General features: G+C 36.6%; 3 protein-coding genes across 3 annotated transcripts in view; 2 read left to right on the plus strand and 1 right to left on the minus strand.

The window, feature by feature from the left end:
- The first annotated feature begins 5,209 nt into the window (after window positions 1–5,209).
- LOC122006878 (leucine-rich repeat receptor-like serine/threonine/tyrosine-protein kinase SOBIR1) lies at window positions 5,210–6,902 on the plus strand. Its single transcript, XM_042562555.1, has one exon. It carries the CDS (start codon window positions 5,253–5,255, stop codon window positions 6,681–6,683), a length of 1,431 nt encoding a protein of 476 aa, XP_042418489.1. The 5' UTR covers window positions 5,210–5,252; the 3' UTR covers window positions 6,684–6,902.
- Window positions 6,903–8,443: 1,541 nt separating this feature from the next.
- Window positions 8,444–11,635, minus strand: LOC122006880. The gene is made up of 2 exons (XM_042562557.1): window positions 11,400–11,635; window positions 8,444–8,776 (listed from the first exon to the last, which is right to left on the minus strand). Exons 1-2 carry the CDS (start codon window positions 11,502–11,504, stop codon window positions 8,690–8,692), a joined length of 192 nt encoding a protein of 63 aa, XP_042418491.1. The 5' UTR covers window positions 11,505–11,635; the 3' UTR covers window positions 8,444–8,689.
- Window positions 11,636–11,768: 133 nt separating this feature from the next.
- Window positions 11,769–14,151, plus strand: part of LOC122006879 (actin-related protein 3-like) — a 28,555-nt gene continuing 26,172 nt past the window's right edge. Inside the window, exons 1-3 of the mRNA XM_042562556.1 lie at window positions 11,769–12,122; window positions 13,463–13,697; window positions 13,781–14,005. Coding sequence (XP_042418490.1) covers window positions 12,076–12,122; window positions 13,463–13,697; window positions 13,781–14,005 — 507 coding nt within the window. The 5' untranslated portion in view covers window positions 11,769–12,075. The remainder of the gene's footprint in view (window positions 12,123–13,462; window positions 13,698–13,780; window positions 14,006–14,151) is intronic.

A 14,151-nucleotide genomic window follows, 5' to 3' on the forward strand; every position in this document is an offset into this window, starting at 1 on the left:
GGCCCAAGCTGAATTAGATGACTGATGGTTAGAGAAGCCACCTTGGTTGCGTGTAGTCAAGGTGCACATGGCTAAACCCTAGAGTTGAACCACTAGAATCGACAAGAGAATTTGAGTTTGAGAAAGATTCAAATATGTCTAGGATATTCTTAACCTTTGCAATGAATTTAAGTAGATCTTTATTGCTAGAGCAATCATACTTTAAGCGACCTTGTTCATGCTTTTAGTGGTTCAGTGTAATTTTAAATTTTGATATTTGACTAAAGAGTTCAATTTAGAGTACAAGGACTTGCATGAATACACATGAAGACTATAGAAAAAAAAAATGATTAAAGAGGTCAGATAATAGTAAATATGAGTTGACTGGTTCAGTCTCACGGAAATTTTCTATTGGCTGATAGGGTTAATCTAGAAGCGTTTACGGCGGGTAGTCCAAAATCGTAACATCCTTTGGTTGTATATCCTATTTGAAGAAAAAAAAATCCTATAAATGCATCGTAGCTGAGAATCGAATTGTGGGTGTTGGAGTGATAACTAGGAGTCTTTCCATTGCATCATAGTCTTGGGACTACATGGAGTCTAAAGAAAAAAAATTGATAATCTCAATTATTTTCATTGACTATCTATAGGAGTGATCGGTTAGGTCCTATGAAAATTTTCTATCGGCTACTAGGGTAAATTAGGAAGTGCATGCGGTGGTCAGTTCAGAAGTCAATATCTTTTGGTTGTACCACTTATTTGGAGGAAAATTTTTATAATTATGTCATAGCTAGGGATCAAATCGTGGATATCTGGATGATAATTTAGATGTTTTACCATGATACCATAGTCACATGGAGCCTAAAGAGCTTGCGCTTAACCTAGTTGAGTAATGATATGGATAATAATTTGTGGCCAAGTGACACACTCAATGATTTAGAAGTTTATGGAGTCAGAAGAAAGATGGTATAAAATATCTAAGAGACTAGGATGTAAGCATTGAGGTGATGTCGGAGTAATTCCTTAGCAAAGACTTGGTGCACCTAAGTTGGAGGCTCGATGGTTGAAGGTGGGAAGAAATTAAAGAATGTTACACGAGGCAATTAAGGGACCACAGAAGAAGGATCATCTTGGAGCAATTAGGATGACAATCAGAGAATATGGACTATGTAAGCGAAACATGAAAGGTGATGCAAAGGAGCCGAGAGCTTAAATGCATCGGATGGTCGAAAAACTTAACATTAGAACCCAACTTAGACAGACTTGATCATTAGGACTATCAATATCATCCTAATGACTATTCAATGAGTAGACTAATGGTACATTAGTTGACTTAGAAATCTAAAACCTCAAAATCTATTCGGGTTTGTGGTTTTGATCAATCAACAAATGTGGTTTAGATTAGTCAACATTAGTTGACTAGGAGAGTTTGGATCCAAGGAAGAAACTATGGTTGCCCACTTAGAAAATGTTTGCCTTAATATTACATTTCAAGCACTTTAACATTGAATGAGAACAATGGAGCTTAATATTGATACAACCCGATTACATGACTTGACCCAATCAAAAATAAAATTAATAGTGATAAAATTTAAAAGTGACATGACTTGAATACATAAATTGGGCGACACATTTATCAAGATAATTTATTTTTACAAAATGATAACTTTTATTTTTATTAAATTTTACACCTTACAAAATTGTCTTTAAAAATAATTATTATTTTTTATATAGTTACATATACTTTATCAAATTACCTTTCAAAAAAAACTTTAAAGGTTGATTCACCTATTACTATACTCAGAAAGAAAGAGTAGTCATCATCCACCCTCATCTCTATTGTTGTTTCTCATAATAAGATGGATTTCATAACACAAGATGATAAGGAGGGCTATCTCAACTATTCTTGAGGCTATAGGCATAAATAACTTTATTTTATGTCAAACTTTACTTCTTTATTAGTAAAATTTTAAAAATAAAAAAATATTTTATGTTAACTAATTTGGTGATGATTAATAAATTATTGTAATACTATTAATATACATTTTAATTACTATTTTAAAAAAAATTATCAATCCATTTTAATTTTGATGAAGGAAAGTCTTGACGTAACGGTAAAAATTATTATTGTGTAACCTAGATGTAATAGTTCGAATAGTAGATATAGACACCGTGTACAATAGATCTTTCCCTAGGATCGCATATTGGCAAGACTTTGATAAATTAACCTATCTTTTTATCAATTTTAATTTCGATAAATTATAAATTTAATTTATAAATTATTTAAAAAAAGTGTGCATAATAACTTACACTAATAATGGTATAACAATGATAATAAAGGAGAAAAAGAATGAAAAATAAAATTTAGAGAAAAATAATAATAGTGAAATATTAAATATGCTTTTTGACTTTCTAAAGTATTTTTATAAATAAAATATCAACTAGGTAAAATCAATAAGTATTTTTAATTTATTAACTAAATTTAATTTTGATTATTAAATTAAATTTTTATCAGTAAAAAATAAAAAAATTATGATTTAAATGTTAATAAAAAATAAATAAATTATCAACCAAATCTAATACATGTAAACAAAATAAAAATGATCAAATTTAACTTTAATCTATAAAAAATCAAAAATTATTGGTTAAATCAAAAAAATTAAAAATTATTGACCAAATATAATTTGACTAGTAAAAAATTAAAATTATTGATGAAAATAAATCTTAATTAAAATTTATTTTAGCTATAATTTTAAATATTTAATATCTGAACTCATATATTTTAAAATTAATATTCGTGTATATATATATATATATATAATTTAATAGGCTCCAATATAATAGGGGTCCTAGGCATAAATTTTATGGTAAGCCAGTTAGAATCTGAATATAAAGTGTTTCATTATTACATATAATCTTAATTAATACTAGTGTGATCATGCACACGCGTTGCGTGTGTAATATAATAATATATAAATTATTTTGATCTTTAAAAATCCGAATTGTTTGGATTTCCTAGTGTCACCCTTATAAACCAAGAATTAATTATTTGGGTAAGATTCATCAAACTCATGCAATAGTGATGCTAGAGAATCCCAACAACAATCTACTATAAAAAATTATTTTAATTTAATATTATACTTGTCTTAGTAAAAAAAACTAAGAAAAGTATATTTTTTAATATCGTCGACCTAAAATATTTATAGAAGCTTCTTTGATCATAGTAAAATTCATAATAATACACTGTAGCTGAGTTTCGAACTCTAGAGCACTGATTGTTTCGCTTGTGAAATTACTAATAAACCTTGGAATTATTTTTAGTGCAAATATAAAAAAGGACATTAACGTAAATGTATCTTAGGCTTCACCAAAATTAGTTAGTAAAGGGGGGAGATTTTTAATAAAATAGTAAGATATGTCAATTAAAAAATAAATATAAAGAATTTCATTATGATTGATCATAGACTATTTAGCAATGTCCGAATGACCTATACTATAGTTCGACCCTCATGATAAGAACAAATAATTTCTAAGGTCTTGGTCATCCACGGTATCTATATCTAACGAGTTATGATCCTTAGCTAGCAATTATGTGGTTTGCCCCATGATAGATAAGTTTTTCCCCCCTCCCAAATTCCATCTTAATTAAGTTGCAAAAGTTTATGCCTTACTTTGACTTAGTAAGGCATAAAGTTTCTTTCACTTCATGCATACTAATCAAACTTGTTGCTTATGGAAGGGGTTTCAATTTATTGGCGGAGCTTTCAATGTCACGTCCAATTCCAATTCCAATTCCAAGTCCGAGTCATGATTTATCTCCAATTCCAATACCAAGTCCGAGTCATGATTTATCTCTTAAATAAATTATTAAATATTGCTAGAGACTTTTCACACCACTATGTTTTTTCCCACGACATAATAAGAATTTAAATGCAGATTAATGCTATGTTTACTCTAGAGTGTGGATGAGGAAAAGAAAAGAATCAATGATAGAAAGGGTGAAGAGATCTTTTCCTTTGCACACTTGTTTACCTTGATAGAGGAAGGTGAATATTTATGATGTAATTTTGTAAATAAAAAAGGGTGAATGTGTCATTTTTTTGGTACATAGTGTAATTTTGTGAGTTAAAAAGACTACATGCGTCATTTTTTTAGGTATATGGTGTAATTTTGTGAATGCAAAAGGGGTACATGTGTCATTTTTTTTCCATCCGCTGCTTTCCGTCCGATTTTGAGGTGATCGATTTTGGCTCCAAAATTATCCGCTGATGAATTGCGTAACTTTTCCTTCGGAAAATTTTAATGAAGTAAACGACGAAAACTTTTCCACCATGAAAATTTTTCTTTAATTTTATTTTCCACTCTCCCAAATAAACAGAGTCTAAGTCATACAAATATAATTAACTACTAATATAAACCACTAATAATATCTATAACTCGTAATATAATTATTAAATAGTATTAGTACAATTCTAATAATAAGACAAATAAGCAAACATCGCCCTCTTGAAAAAATAAGAGTGTTTAGTTTATACGTTTTCTATTTTTATTTTTTAAAAATACACATTTTTAAAAATTGATATTTGATTTGTATTTTTCATATTTTTTTTAAAAATAGAAAATATTAAAAAATTATTTTTTATTTTCTAGAAAATATGCGTTTCTCATAAAATGAAAATGAAAAATATGTAAACCAAACACACCCTAAATGATTCATGATTTTGACAAAGCAAAAAACAAAAAAAAAATATATCAAACTTGAGCTCGTGGCTAGTTTATGGTCACAAGTTGAGCTTGACCTGTCTTAGTTGTGAGATGCGGTCCCAAATTTGAGAGGTAGTCTCAGCCTCATGGCTTGCCCGCGACTACGAGCTTATTGATGGGCTCGTGAGATGAGATCGTAGACCATATTGATTCACGTACGTATTTGGAATCCTTTCTTTCCCTAATTTTAGATTATTTAAATTGAAGAGACTATGGTAATTAGGGTTTAAACAAGACATTAAAGTTGCCTGAGTGGAATTAACTTTAGTGCAAAACTTTTTAATTTTTAAAAATTATATATATTTAGTTTGACAGTCTTCTTCGTTGATTTCCTTGGCAACGGACCATCAAAGTCTTCCGTCCAATCAAATTTCCCATGTTTAATTACGTGGCCCACGTCGAACACGGTTCGTGGGCCCCAGTGGCCCCTATTTCCCGTCACTACCTCTGCATATATTTCCCCCAAATTTGAAGCTTTCCACCACCGCAACGACTCAGAGAGCGACCAAATGGCCACCGTCGCCGCAGCCCCTCTTCCATCGCTCCTCCTCCTCCTCCTCCCCTTGCTACTCTTCCTCGCTCCCATCTCTGCCCTGCACCTCCCCGCCCATTCCCTCTCCCACCGCCGCCTCGCCTCCTCTCGCCACTCCCTCCGCCCCTCTTTCCACTACGCCCACCGCCGGAGCTTCGTCCCCAAACGTTACATTCTGGCCGAAAACACCACCCGGGGCGTCCGTAACAACACAAACACCTCCATTGCGCTGCCGCCAGCTTCTTCTACTAACATCTCCACCCCCGAGGACCACCACCATCGGCACAGCCACAAGAACCGCAAGCGGAACTGGATCCTGGGTTTCTTCTCTGGCGCGATCGCCGGCGTCGTATCCGGGGTCGTGCTGTCGGTGCTGTTCCGGCTTTTAATGAACTGCATCCGCGGGCGGTACCGCAATCCCGGCGGCCCCTCCATCTACAGCCCGAAGCACATCAAGCGGGTAGAGGAGTTGGCGTTCCTGGAGAAGGATGACGGCCTGGCGGCGCTGGAGGTGATCGGGCGCGGCGGTTGCGGGGAGGTGTTTAAGGCGCATCTCCCGCCGGCGGATCCGGCCCACCCGGAGGCGCCGGGGATGGCGATCGCGATCAAGAAGATCATGAAGCGGACGACGGAGAGCGCGGAGCCGACGTCGGATGAAGAGAGCCGGATGCTGGACAGGTGGATGCGGCAGATTCGGTCGGAAATCCAGACGGTGGGCCACATCCGGCACCGGAATCTGCTGCCGCTTCTGGCCCACGTGGTGCGGCCGGATTCCCACCTGCTGATCTACGAGTTCATGAAGAACGGGAGCCTGGAGGCGGCGCTGCAGGGGGTGCGATCAGGGGAGCGGGAGATGGACTGGGCGGCGCGGTTCAAGGTGGCGCTGGGGGTGGCGGCGGGTCTGGAGTACCTGCACGTGAACCACCGGCCGGCGATCATCCACCGGGATCTGAAACCCGCCAACATCCTGCTGGACGACACCATGGAGGCGCGGATCTCCGACTTCGGGCTGGCGAAGGAGATGCCGGAGGCGAACACCCACGTGACGGAGTCGAAGGTGGCGGGGACCCTGGGCTACATAGCGCCGGAGTACGGGCAGACGTTGAGGTTCACGGCGAAGTGCGACGTGTACAGCTTCGGGGTTATACTGGCCGCGCTGGTGGTGGGCCGGATGCCGTCGGACAACTTCTTTCAGGAGACTGAGGAGATGAGCCTGGTGAAGTGGCTGAGGAACATGATCGGCGGGGAGAACCCGGCGGCGGCGATCGACCCAAAGCTGATCGGAAACGGGTACGAGGAGCAAATGCTGTTGGTGCTCAGGATCGCCGTCTTTTGCACGGCTGAAGACCCCAAGGAGCGGCCCAGCAGCAAGGACGTCCGGACCATGCTCGCCCAAATCAAAAACTAGCTTGGACCAGACCGGATCGAATTGCCGGTTCAGCCAGTTAAATAAGCTCGATTCGGTTTATAGATAAGATGCTTTCTTACTAGAAATAGGCAGTTGAAATCGGTTAAACAACCGGTCTAGTCGATAAATAAGAGAGTATGTATAACAGTCAGTATCGTCAATGGTGTGTTGTAACTAATATGAAATATATCATTGTATTGCGTCGAGTTTATCGTTTAACATCTCGTCATTGAGACTTGTTGGTAAAGAGAAATTTTTCCTCCAAATTATCATCTCGTCATATATTGTCATCCAAGTATCCACGATTCAAATTTTAATTATGACGAATTTACAAAAAATTTTCTTCTAAATAAAACATACAACTAAAGAATGTTAAATTTTTGGACTGTCCGTTCTCGATTTATTCTAATATTCTGATAATCAATGAAAAATTTCCGTGAGATCGAATCCATCATCCCAGGTTCAATGTTACTTAACCTGATTAATCATTTTTTTTGTTCTGATAAAGAGAAATTAAATTAGTGGTTCACAATAAAATAATTTATGTTTTAATTTCGAATTAAAAAGGAGCCTACGCGGATAGCAAGCAAATGCTTGACTTCCAAGTCGTCATTGACTCAAGTCGACAAAAGAGACAAGACAAATAAATAGATAAATAATCTGTTTTTAAAAGCACAAAAACAAAGACTCAGTCTAATTACAACCAATTCCTTCAATTTTTTTTGTAAAAAATAATTAAAATTGACTAAATTGTGCATTTAATCATTGAGATCGTGAATCATACCAGCATTATTTAAGTATTTTGACTTTTACGGTCCGTGGATCCACATCGAACCAATTTTCCATAACTGAACAGTACAGTTGGCCGGCAGATACTCCCATTTATATTTATTATTATTATTATTATTTTTATTATTATTATAATAGATATCCACTTATAACGATTAATCTTGCATCAAATGACTGACCCAACTTACAAAATTTTTTTAATGACCACCAAATAAATAGAAGACCGCTTATAGTAGATGGTCTATCAGTCTAATATTTTTGATCAATCATCCATTTAAAAAAAAATATTCAAAACTGAACTTAGTATAATCATGTATATTTTAGTCGAATATCATGAATTTTTTATTTTTCCTCTAAATTGTTGTTAGAAGCACTACTACCTAATGTTCAAGTCAACCATATAGTTTGATATTTGATTTGTGTAACTTAAGTATCAAAGTCAGATATGGCATCAAGCATGGAAAATTCAATGGCATGCCGTGAAGCAAGCTTCGCAAGAACACACGTTGAATCTACAAGCATTTGTTATAATAACAAAGGATTCCATGTCAGGCTACCTAATGTTTGATGTCAACCATGTAGCAAACATATTTGATTTGTGTATTATCATAAGTATCAAAGTCAGATATGGCATCAAGCATGGAAAATTCAATGGCATGTCGTGAAGAATGCTTCGCAAGAACACACATTGAATCTACAAGCATTTGTTATAATAACAAAGGATTCCGTAAGGATGATCCATGATGTTGCTTGAATTTATATTCCTTCCCGCTGTAGAATTGATTGATCCTTATATTTCATTGCGAATTACTCAAGCACTACTCTCATAATGCAATCTAATTGTAGTGTTCTTATCATTTTATCTATGCTTTGTAAGATGATTAATTGGTAAGTGAGGTAACTCAAGTGTATGCAAGAGATCATGATGTATCTAGAACCAGAAAAACTCACAAAAGATGCGAGCATGGTAATTAACAAGAGAAGTTGTCCGTATACTTCGAAACAATGTTTAACATGCTGCAATGTATTAACTTGCTTCAAACTAAACAGAAGGCACAATTATCCATGACAGTGTCTGTCTAAACACCGCCACTTAGTTCATTATTGGCAATTGGCATAAATAACATGATGTGTTTTTCAACAAATACCTCAGCCTTGAGGAATTGAAATTAGTAGATGATTGATACATCCAAATCCAATAATGTGGATAGCAAAGATTATGCATGTGAGTTTCTCTCTCTGACTTGAGCGAGGAACTCTTCTCTGAGTCGCTTGATCTCCATTTCCTTATCCAATCTTTCTTGCTGCCAAAATGAAGAAAGAATCATCTCAGCATCCACGCAGATATAAAACAGTCTAAGAAAAGAATACATGCAAATATATAAGAAAATTTCTTGATGTCCAAGAAAATTGCAAGACTTTCTAAACAATAGATTGTAGGCACTCATGGGTTGGATACACTAAGTCCAACTTTGATACATGAAGCCATAAGTTGACACTAGGGATGGCAGTAGGTCTCTAATAGACCCGTATCCACAGATACAAAATTTGTTTAAGCCATGTTCAAATATCAAATAATCAGGTTTGTATAGTAAAATATATATGCAAGATGGATTTGAATATGCTTATAGCGATGGATACCCTCGAGCTCACATTTTATCTTGAGTACTCATAGGTTTGGATACCCATTTACATACATAGGTAGGGGGTTCTAGTGAAGAATCTAATACTCAAGCAGGTATTTAACATGGTATTGATAATGGGCACTTGATCAGGTTTGGATAGTAACTAAAAATGCAGGGATCACCCTAATACCATCCCTAGCCATCACTCCATTCATCATTGGTAAGAACTTTTAGAAACAAGTGTGTCAAATACCTAGATCAATATTCGTGTTGGATACTCATGAGTCAAAAGTAATATGTTACATGGTCATGCAATTCTAATTTAGCATTTTCCATTTAACTATAGCTAGATCAACTTTCTAAGATTTCTCAACAGCAGCTTCACAGTTCTTATTTATGCAGAATTCACACTTGGAATAAATTAGTATGAATAAGATTGTCTACTAATGCCACAAGTAGGTTATGAATTTAACATATATACAAATTATTTCTAATTATACATATTAAAAACTCATAATATTTGCCTCCTGCCATCTAAGATTTATATTACAATTCAGGTAATAAAAAATAAATTTTTAATATGCCTTTACTTTCATAGACCTGTTTATGCATAATTAGTAGTAATCAGAATAATTGATCGAATAAATCAAAAAGAAATTGTTAATATGCCTTCAATTTCACAGACTTATCCATTGGTTACTATTAGTAATCAGAAAAAATTAATCCAGCAAGATTTGCATTAGTTCCCAGTCAAAATTAATGAAGGCATCTGAGAGACAAGATATGAACGTGTAACTCTTGACATAGGTCATGAACATTTCAATCACCTCTTCCACCCAACTTCAGTTCTTATCAGCAGTGAGAAACCACAAAGTGGGGCAATAGATGACCCCAGTAACAATAACCTCAGCAGACAGCACAATATCATGAAAAAAGTCTTATAGCAGATAGCATCACATATTAAGTTACTCTTGATTTTATTTTCTTCTTCATCAAAATATAATAAAGTCAAAACCCATCTTAGGACTAACAAATAACAACAAGAAAATTGACAATTTAACTGCACCCCATACAGAGGACCAAACCTGCAAACTGAGGCAGTATAGAAAATCAATGGGGTGAACCAATGATACTACAATTAAAACTTTAAAAGAGATACTATAATTGTCAGATACAATGAGTTTATTCCCACAATACTATCTATTATATATTGCTAGTCATGCGGATTATGAATACACGGATTGTGATTTCACTATTTATTAACACAATTAATCCAATGTCCTCTCCCTGTGCTATTTTTGCACCTCCCCACAACTATCTAAGAACTTGTTAAAATAGCCTGCTTGGCATTGGAGATATAATTTGATTTCCTAGTGCTCCTATGTGAAACCATAGCCTTGTGCTTCAAACTAGATAAATTTAACGAGAAAATATCCTCAGTTAAAGTTCTAAGCCTAACAAAAATATTTAATTAAATCAAGATCGCCAATGTCATCCAACCTACGATCAGCCATTCATCCAATTACCTACAATGTAAATGGATGAATCCAACACCCAATTATCAACACATGGTCGAAGATTAGACCCAAATATCTGCAGTAGCAACAAGAAAGCGAATATAGCTCATATCTGCGCTCATATCTGCCTATTGTTACGAACCATTGCACCGGTATATATCACTGTATATGAACTCAGACCTACAATAGACCAACATTAAGAGCCAAAGGACAAACGGATGTCTGTTTTAACCACAGGCAACAAATAGTTCTGCATAGACACGACCAATTCTTTCCAGTATATTGATGCGAGGACAATTGTTGGCGATTGTCTTTTCCCAACTCTGCTAGGACTACCATGTTCAAAGTTAACTTCTGGGTTAAAAAAAGATGTGAGAACACATTTCCTAGAACCAAACTGTTTTTCACCCTTAAAATAATCGGAAAAAAATTTAGAGATTCCAGAGATCCTAACAAACGAAAGATGCAACCCTAATTTTTTTTTATCCAAAGGCATGATAAAAAACAATCTTTTGACAATCTAAGAAACAAAAGATTGTAACCAAGAAGAAACGCGAGCATGAAGAAGCACGGCAAATGTTTTAGAGGATAATTGTGGAAAATGGAAGAATCTTCTTGTATATTCCCACTGGAGGCAGTCAAAACGATCTAGGGCAAACTCGTAAGCAGAAAAAAATCAAGACACCAAACAACGAAGGAAATGATGAATGGTCCAGATTGGCACAGAAACCACTACTGGACCTCAAATCAACTCAAAACGGGGAGAGGAAGGTGAAAGGAGAGACCTTCTCGTCTTGGCGGAGAGCGAACCAGACGTGAACTTTCTCCATGGATTGCCAGAAGACGAAAGCACCGAAGGACATAGCGAAGAAGGTCGCCACTCGAACCATCTTCTTCTTCTGCAGATCTCTTCGCCTTCGCTCCTGCCCGTCGCTTTAGGGCTCCCGGAGCCGGTGGTTTTATCGAACTCGAGATTCGCGAACCGGACTCGTTTGGTTCAGCGAGTTACGTGGGCACGATTCGGTCGGACTCGGAATGAGCCCTAGGCGGTATTTTGTACGCCCTTGGACGTAAATTAATAATATCGAAACCTTTAGGGGCAATGTAAAACAATCCCAAATATTAAATGTGTTTAAATGAAAAAAATCGAAAGCGAAGAGAGAGAGAGAAGCAGGTGAGCGCTTTTTGAAGCGGAAGACTTGAGCGAGCACAAATAAACCTGGCGAGCTCTGCTGCATGTCAAAGCCACGATGGATTCCCGCTGAGCCGCAGCTCTCGCTTCCCGTCCACGGCGCCACCTACTCCTCTCTACGCGTCTCGCCTCCAGATCTGCATTTGCCGTTTTCCACCCTTGTCCGCACTCTCAGCTCCGGATCTCCAGCGGCGACGCGGCTGACGGCGCCACTGCCATGAGCGGTTGACCCGGCGGCTTCCTGGCTCGGATCTAGACGGAAGATCAAAATGGACGCTGCCTCCCGTCCCGCTGTGGTCATCGACAATGGCACCGGGTACCATTGACTTCCGTGACTTCTTTCTTGGGTCTTAGAATGTTGTCGCTACCTGCGGTTGCGGGTTTGGCTGCTTTCTTTTTCAGCTGATTCTTGATTGAATAAAAGTAGAGAAATTGAGCCAAAAAGATGACGGATTAGTTAACTTCGCGAAACAAGCCTTAAATTTTGAGGTTTCTGATTGAAAATTTCAAATTTTTTTTATCGATTGGTGCGTGTTCTCTTGACTATTAATGCACTAGTTTGAAGTTAGGCGTACTTGAGAAAGGACAATAAAGGAAATGGTCAAATTATGTGACGTCGATGCTGTGAGATGTAGACTGAGTGAGGCATACGAGATGACTGTTAGAATTTCGTTGAATTAATAGGACGATCTATGGTTGTGTTCTGGATCAGGATGTACCAACTTGGTTTTTCGTCAATCTTTTGCTTGCTTTTTGCTCCTTCCGTTACCGACAATGCATATAGTAGCTCTTGGTTTTTGAAAGTTTAGCAAGTAATGTACCTTCCTGATACATTGATCCTACAAATTAAATTGATTATTATACACAAACACTGACTGCCTATAATTATAATTTCTGCACAACACTTTAAAAATAATATGAAGACCAAGTAAGAAGTGGATTGGAGTGAAGGCAAAAGCAAGAGATATCAGCATATGAACAGTGGAAAACCATGTGTTACTAAGTGTATAGTTTTGAAAGTGATATTTAGTTTGCAGTCAATTTATGTACTGTTGTCACCAGGATATAACATGAGTTTAAAAGAGATTTTGTGAATCCAAAGTAGTTATCAGCGGGGTATAATAACCAAAATTTTAAATCTCAACTAAATGATTGAATATTTAAGGTTAGTGTGCTTTTCTAGTCCCAAAGGTTACAGCACTTGGTGGAAAGATATCATGGTTATACTAATTGCATTTCTTCTAATCTTATTTCTTATTTTATTTTTCTATGCCAAGAGCTAGTTTGTTGGACTTAAAAAAATCCGTATATTTTGTTTCCAAAGGTTGAACAAGTGTTTAATATCTATTTTTTCTCTCTCTCTCGAAAATGTTAGTTCAAGAGTCAAGACCACTAACCAGAAAAGTTCATAACCAATGTCTTTGTTTTACCTTAGTTTGTTTGGGATCTCCATCCGTATCAAATGAATCCGTATACATGCTTCTTTTAGATTCTCACTAAGAATGTCTTCTGGAAACTAATGTATTTACTCTGTCATTTTGCTGAGATTAGCAGATAAGCTTTATCTCTAATCATCCCTCCATTTGATAGCAGTAAAGCTATCAAACTTCCATTTTTTTCTGCTTACATGATAAATTTGACTTCTTATATTCTTAGGTACTCAAAAATGGGATTTTCAGGCAATGTCGAACCTAGTTTCATCATCCCTACAGTTGTTGCTGTTAATGAGTCCTTTTCCAATCAACCTAAGAGTTCCACTAAGGGAAATTGGCTTGCACATCATAATGCAGGCGTAATGGCCGACCTTGATTTTTATATTGGGGAAGAAGCTTTATCATGCTCTCAATCTAGTAGTACATACAGTCTTAGTTACCCTATTCGTCATGGCCAGGTATGAAACTTGAAATATACTTCAACCTTTTTTTAAAAAAATGTTCCATGTGGACCCTTGAGCTTATTGTTTCTTATCTCCAGGTTGAAAATTGGGATACAATGGAAAGGTTTTGGCAGCAATGTATCTTCAATTATCTACGTTGTGACCCTGAAGAGCACTACTTTCTTCTTACTGAGAGCCCACTTACAGCTCCTGAAAACCGCGAATATACAGGAGAAATCATGTTTGAGACATTTAACATTCCTGGACTGTATATAGCAGTTCAGCCTGTCTTAGCCCTTGCAGCTGGTTACACTACTTCAAAGGTAATCAGCTGATTATTGGATCTTTAGAGAAACTTCAGTGAGTACTAGGATGACCACTTTAGCTTGGATCTGGTAGATACTAGTATTATGAATGATAACTAGGCATTTTGAATCACACAACTGTCAATCAGTTATTCCAAATTTGA

Source organism: Zingiber officinale, chromosome 7B (assembly GCF_018446385.1).
Source record: "Zingiber officinale cultivar Zhangliang chromosome 7B, Zo_v1.1, whole genome shotgun sequence".
Classification (NCBI taxonomy): domain Eukaryota; kingdom Viridiplantae; phylum Streptophyta; class Magnoliopsida; order Zingiberales; family Zingiberaceae; genus Zingiber; species Zingiber officinale.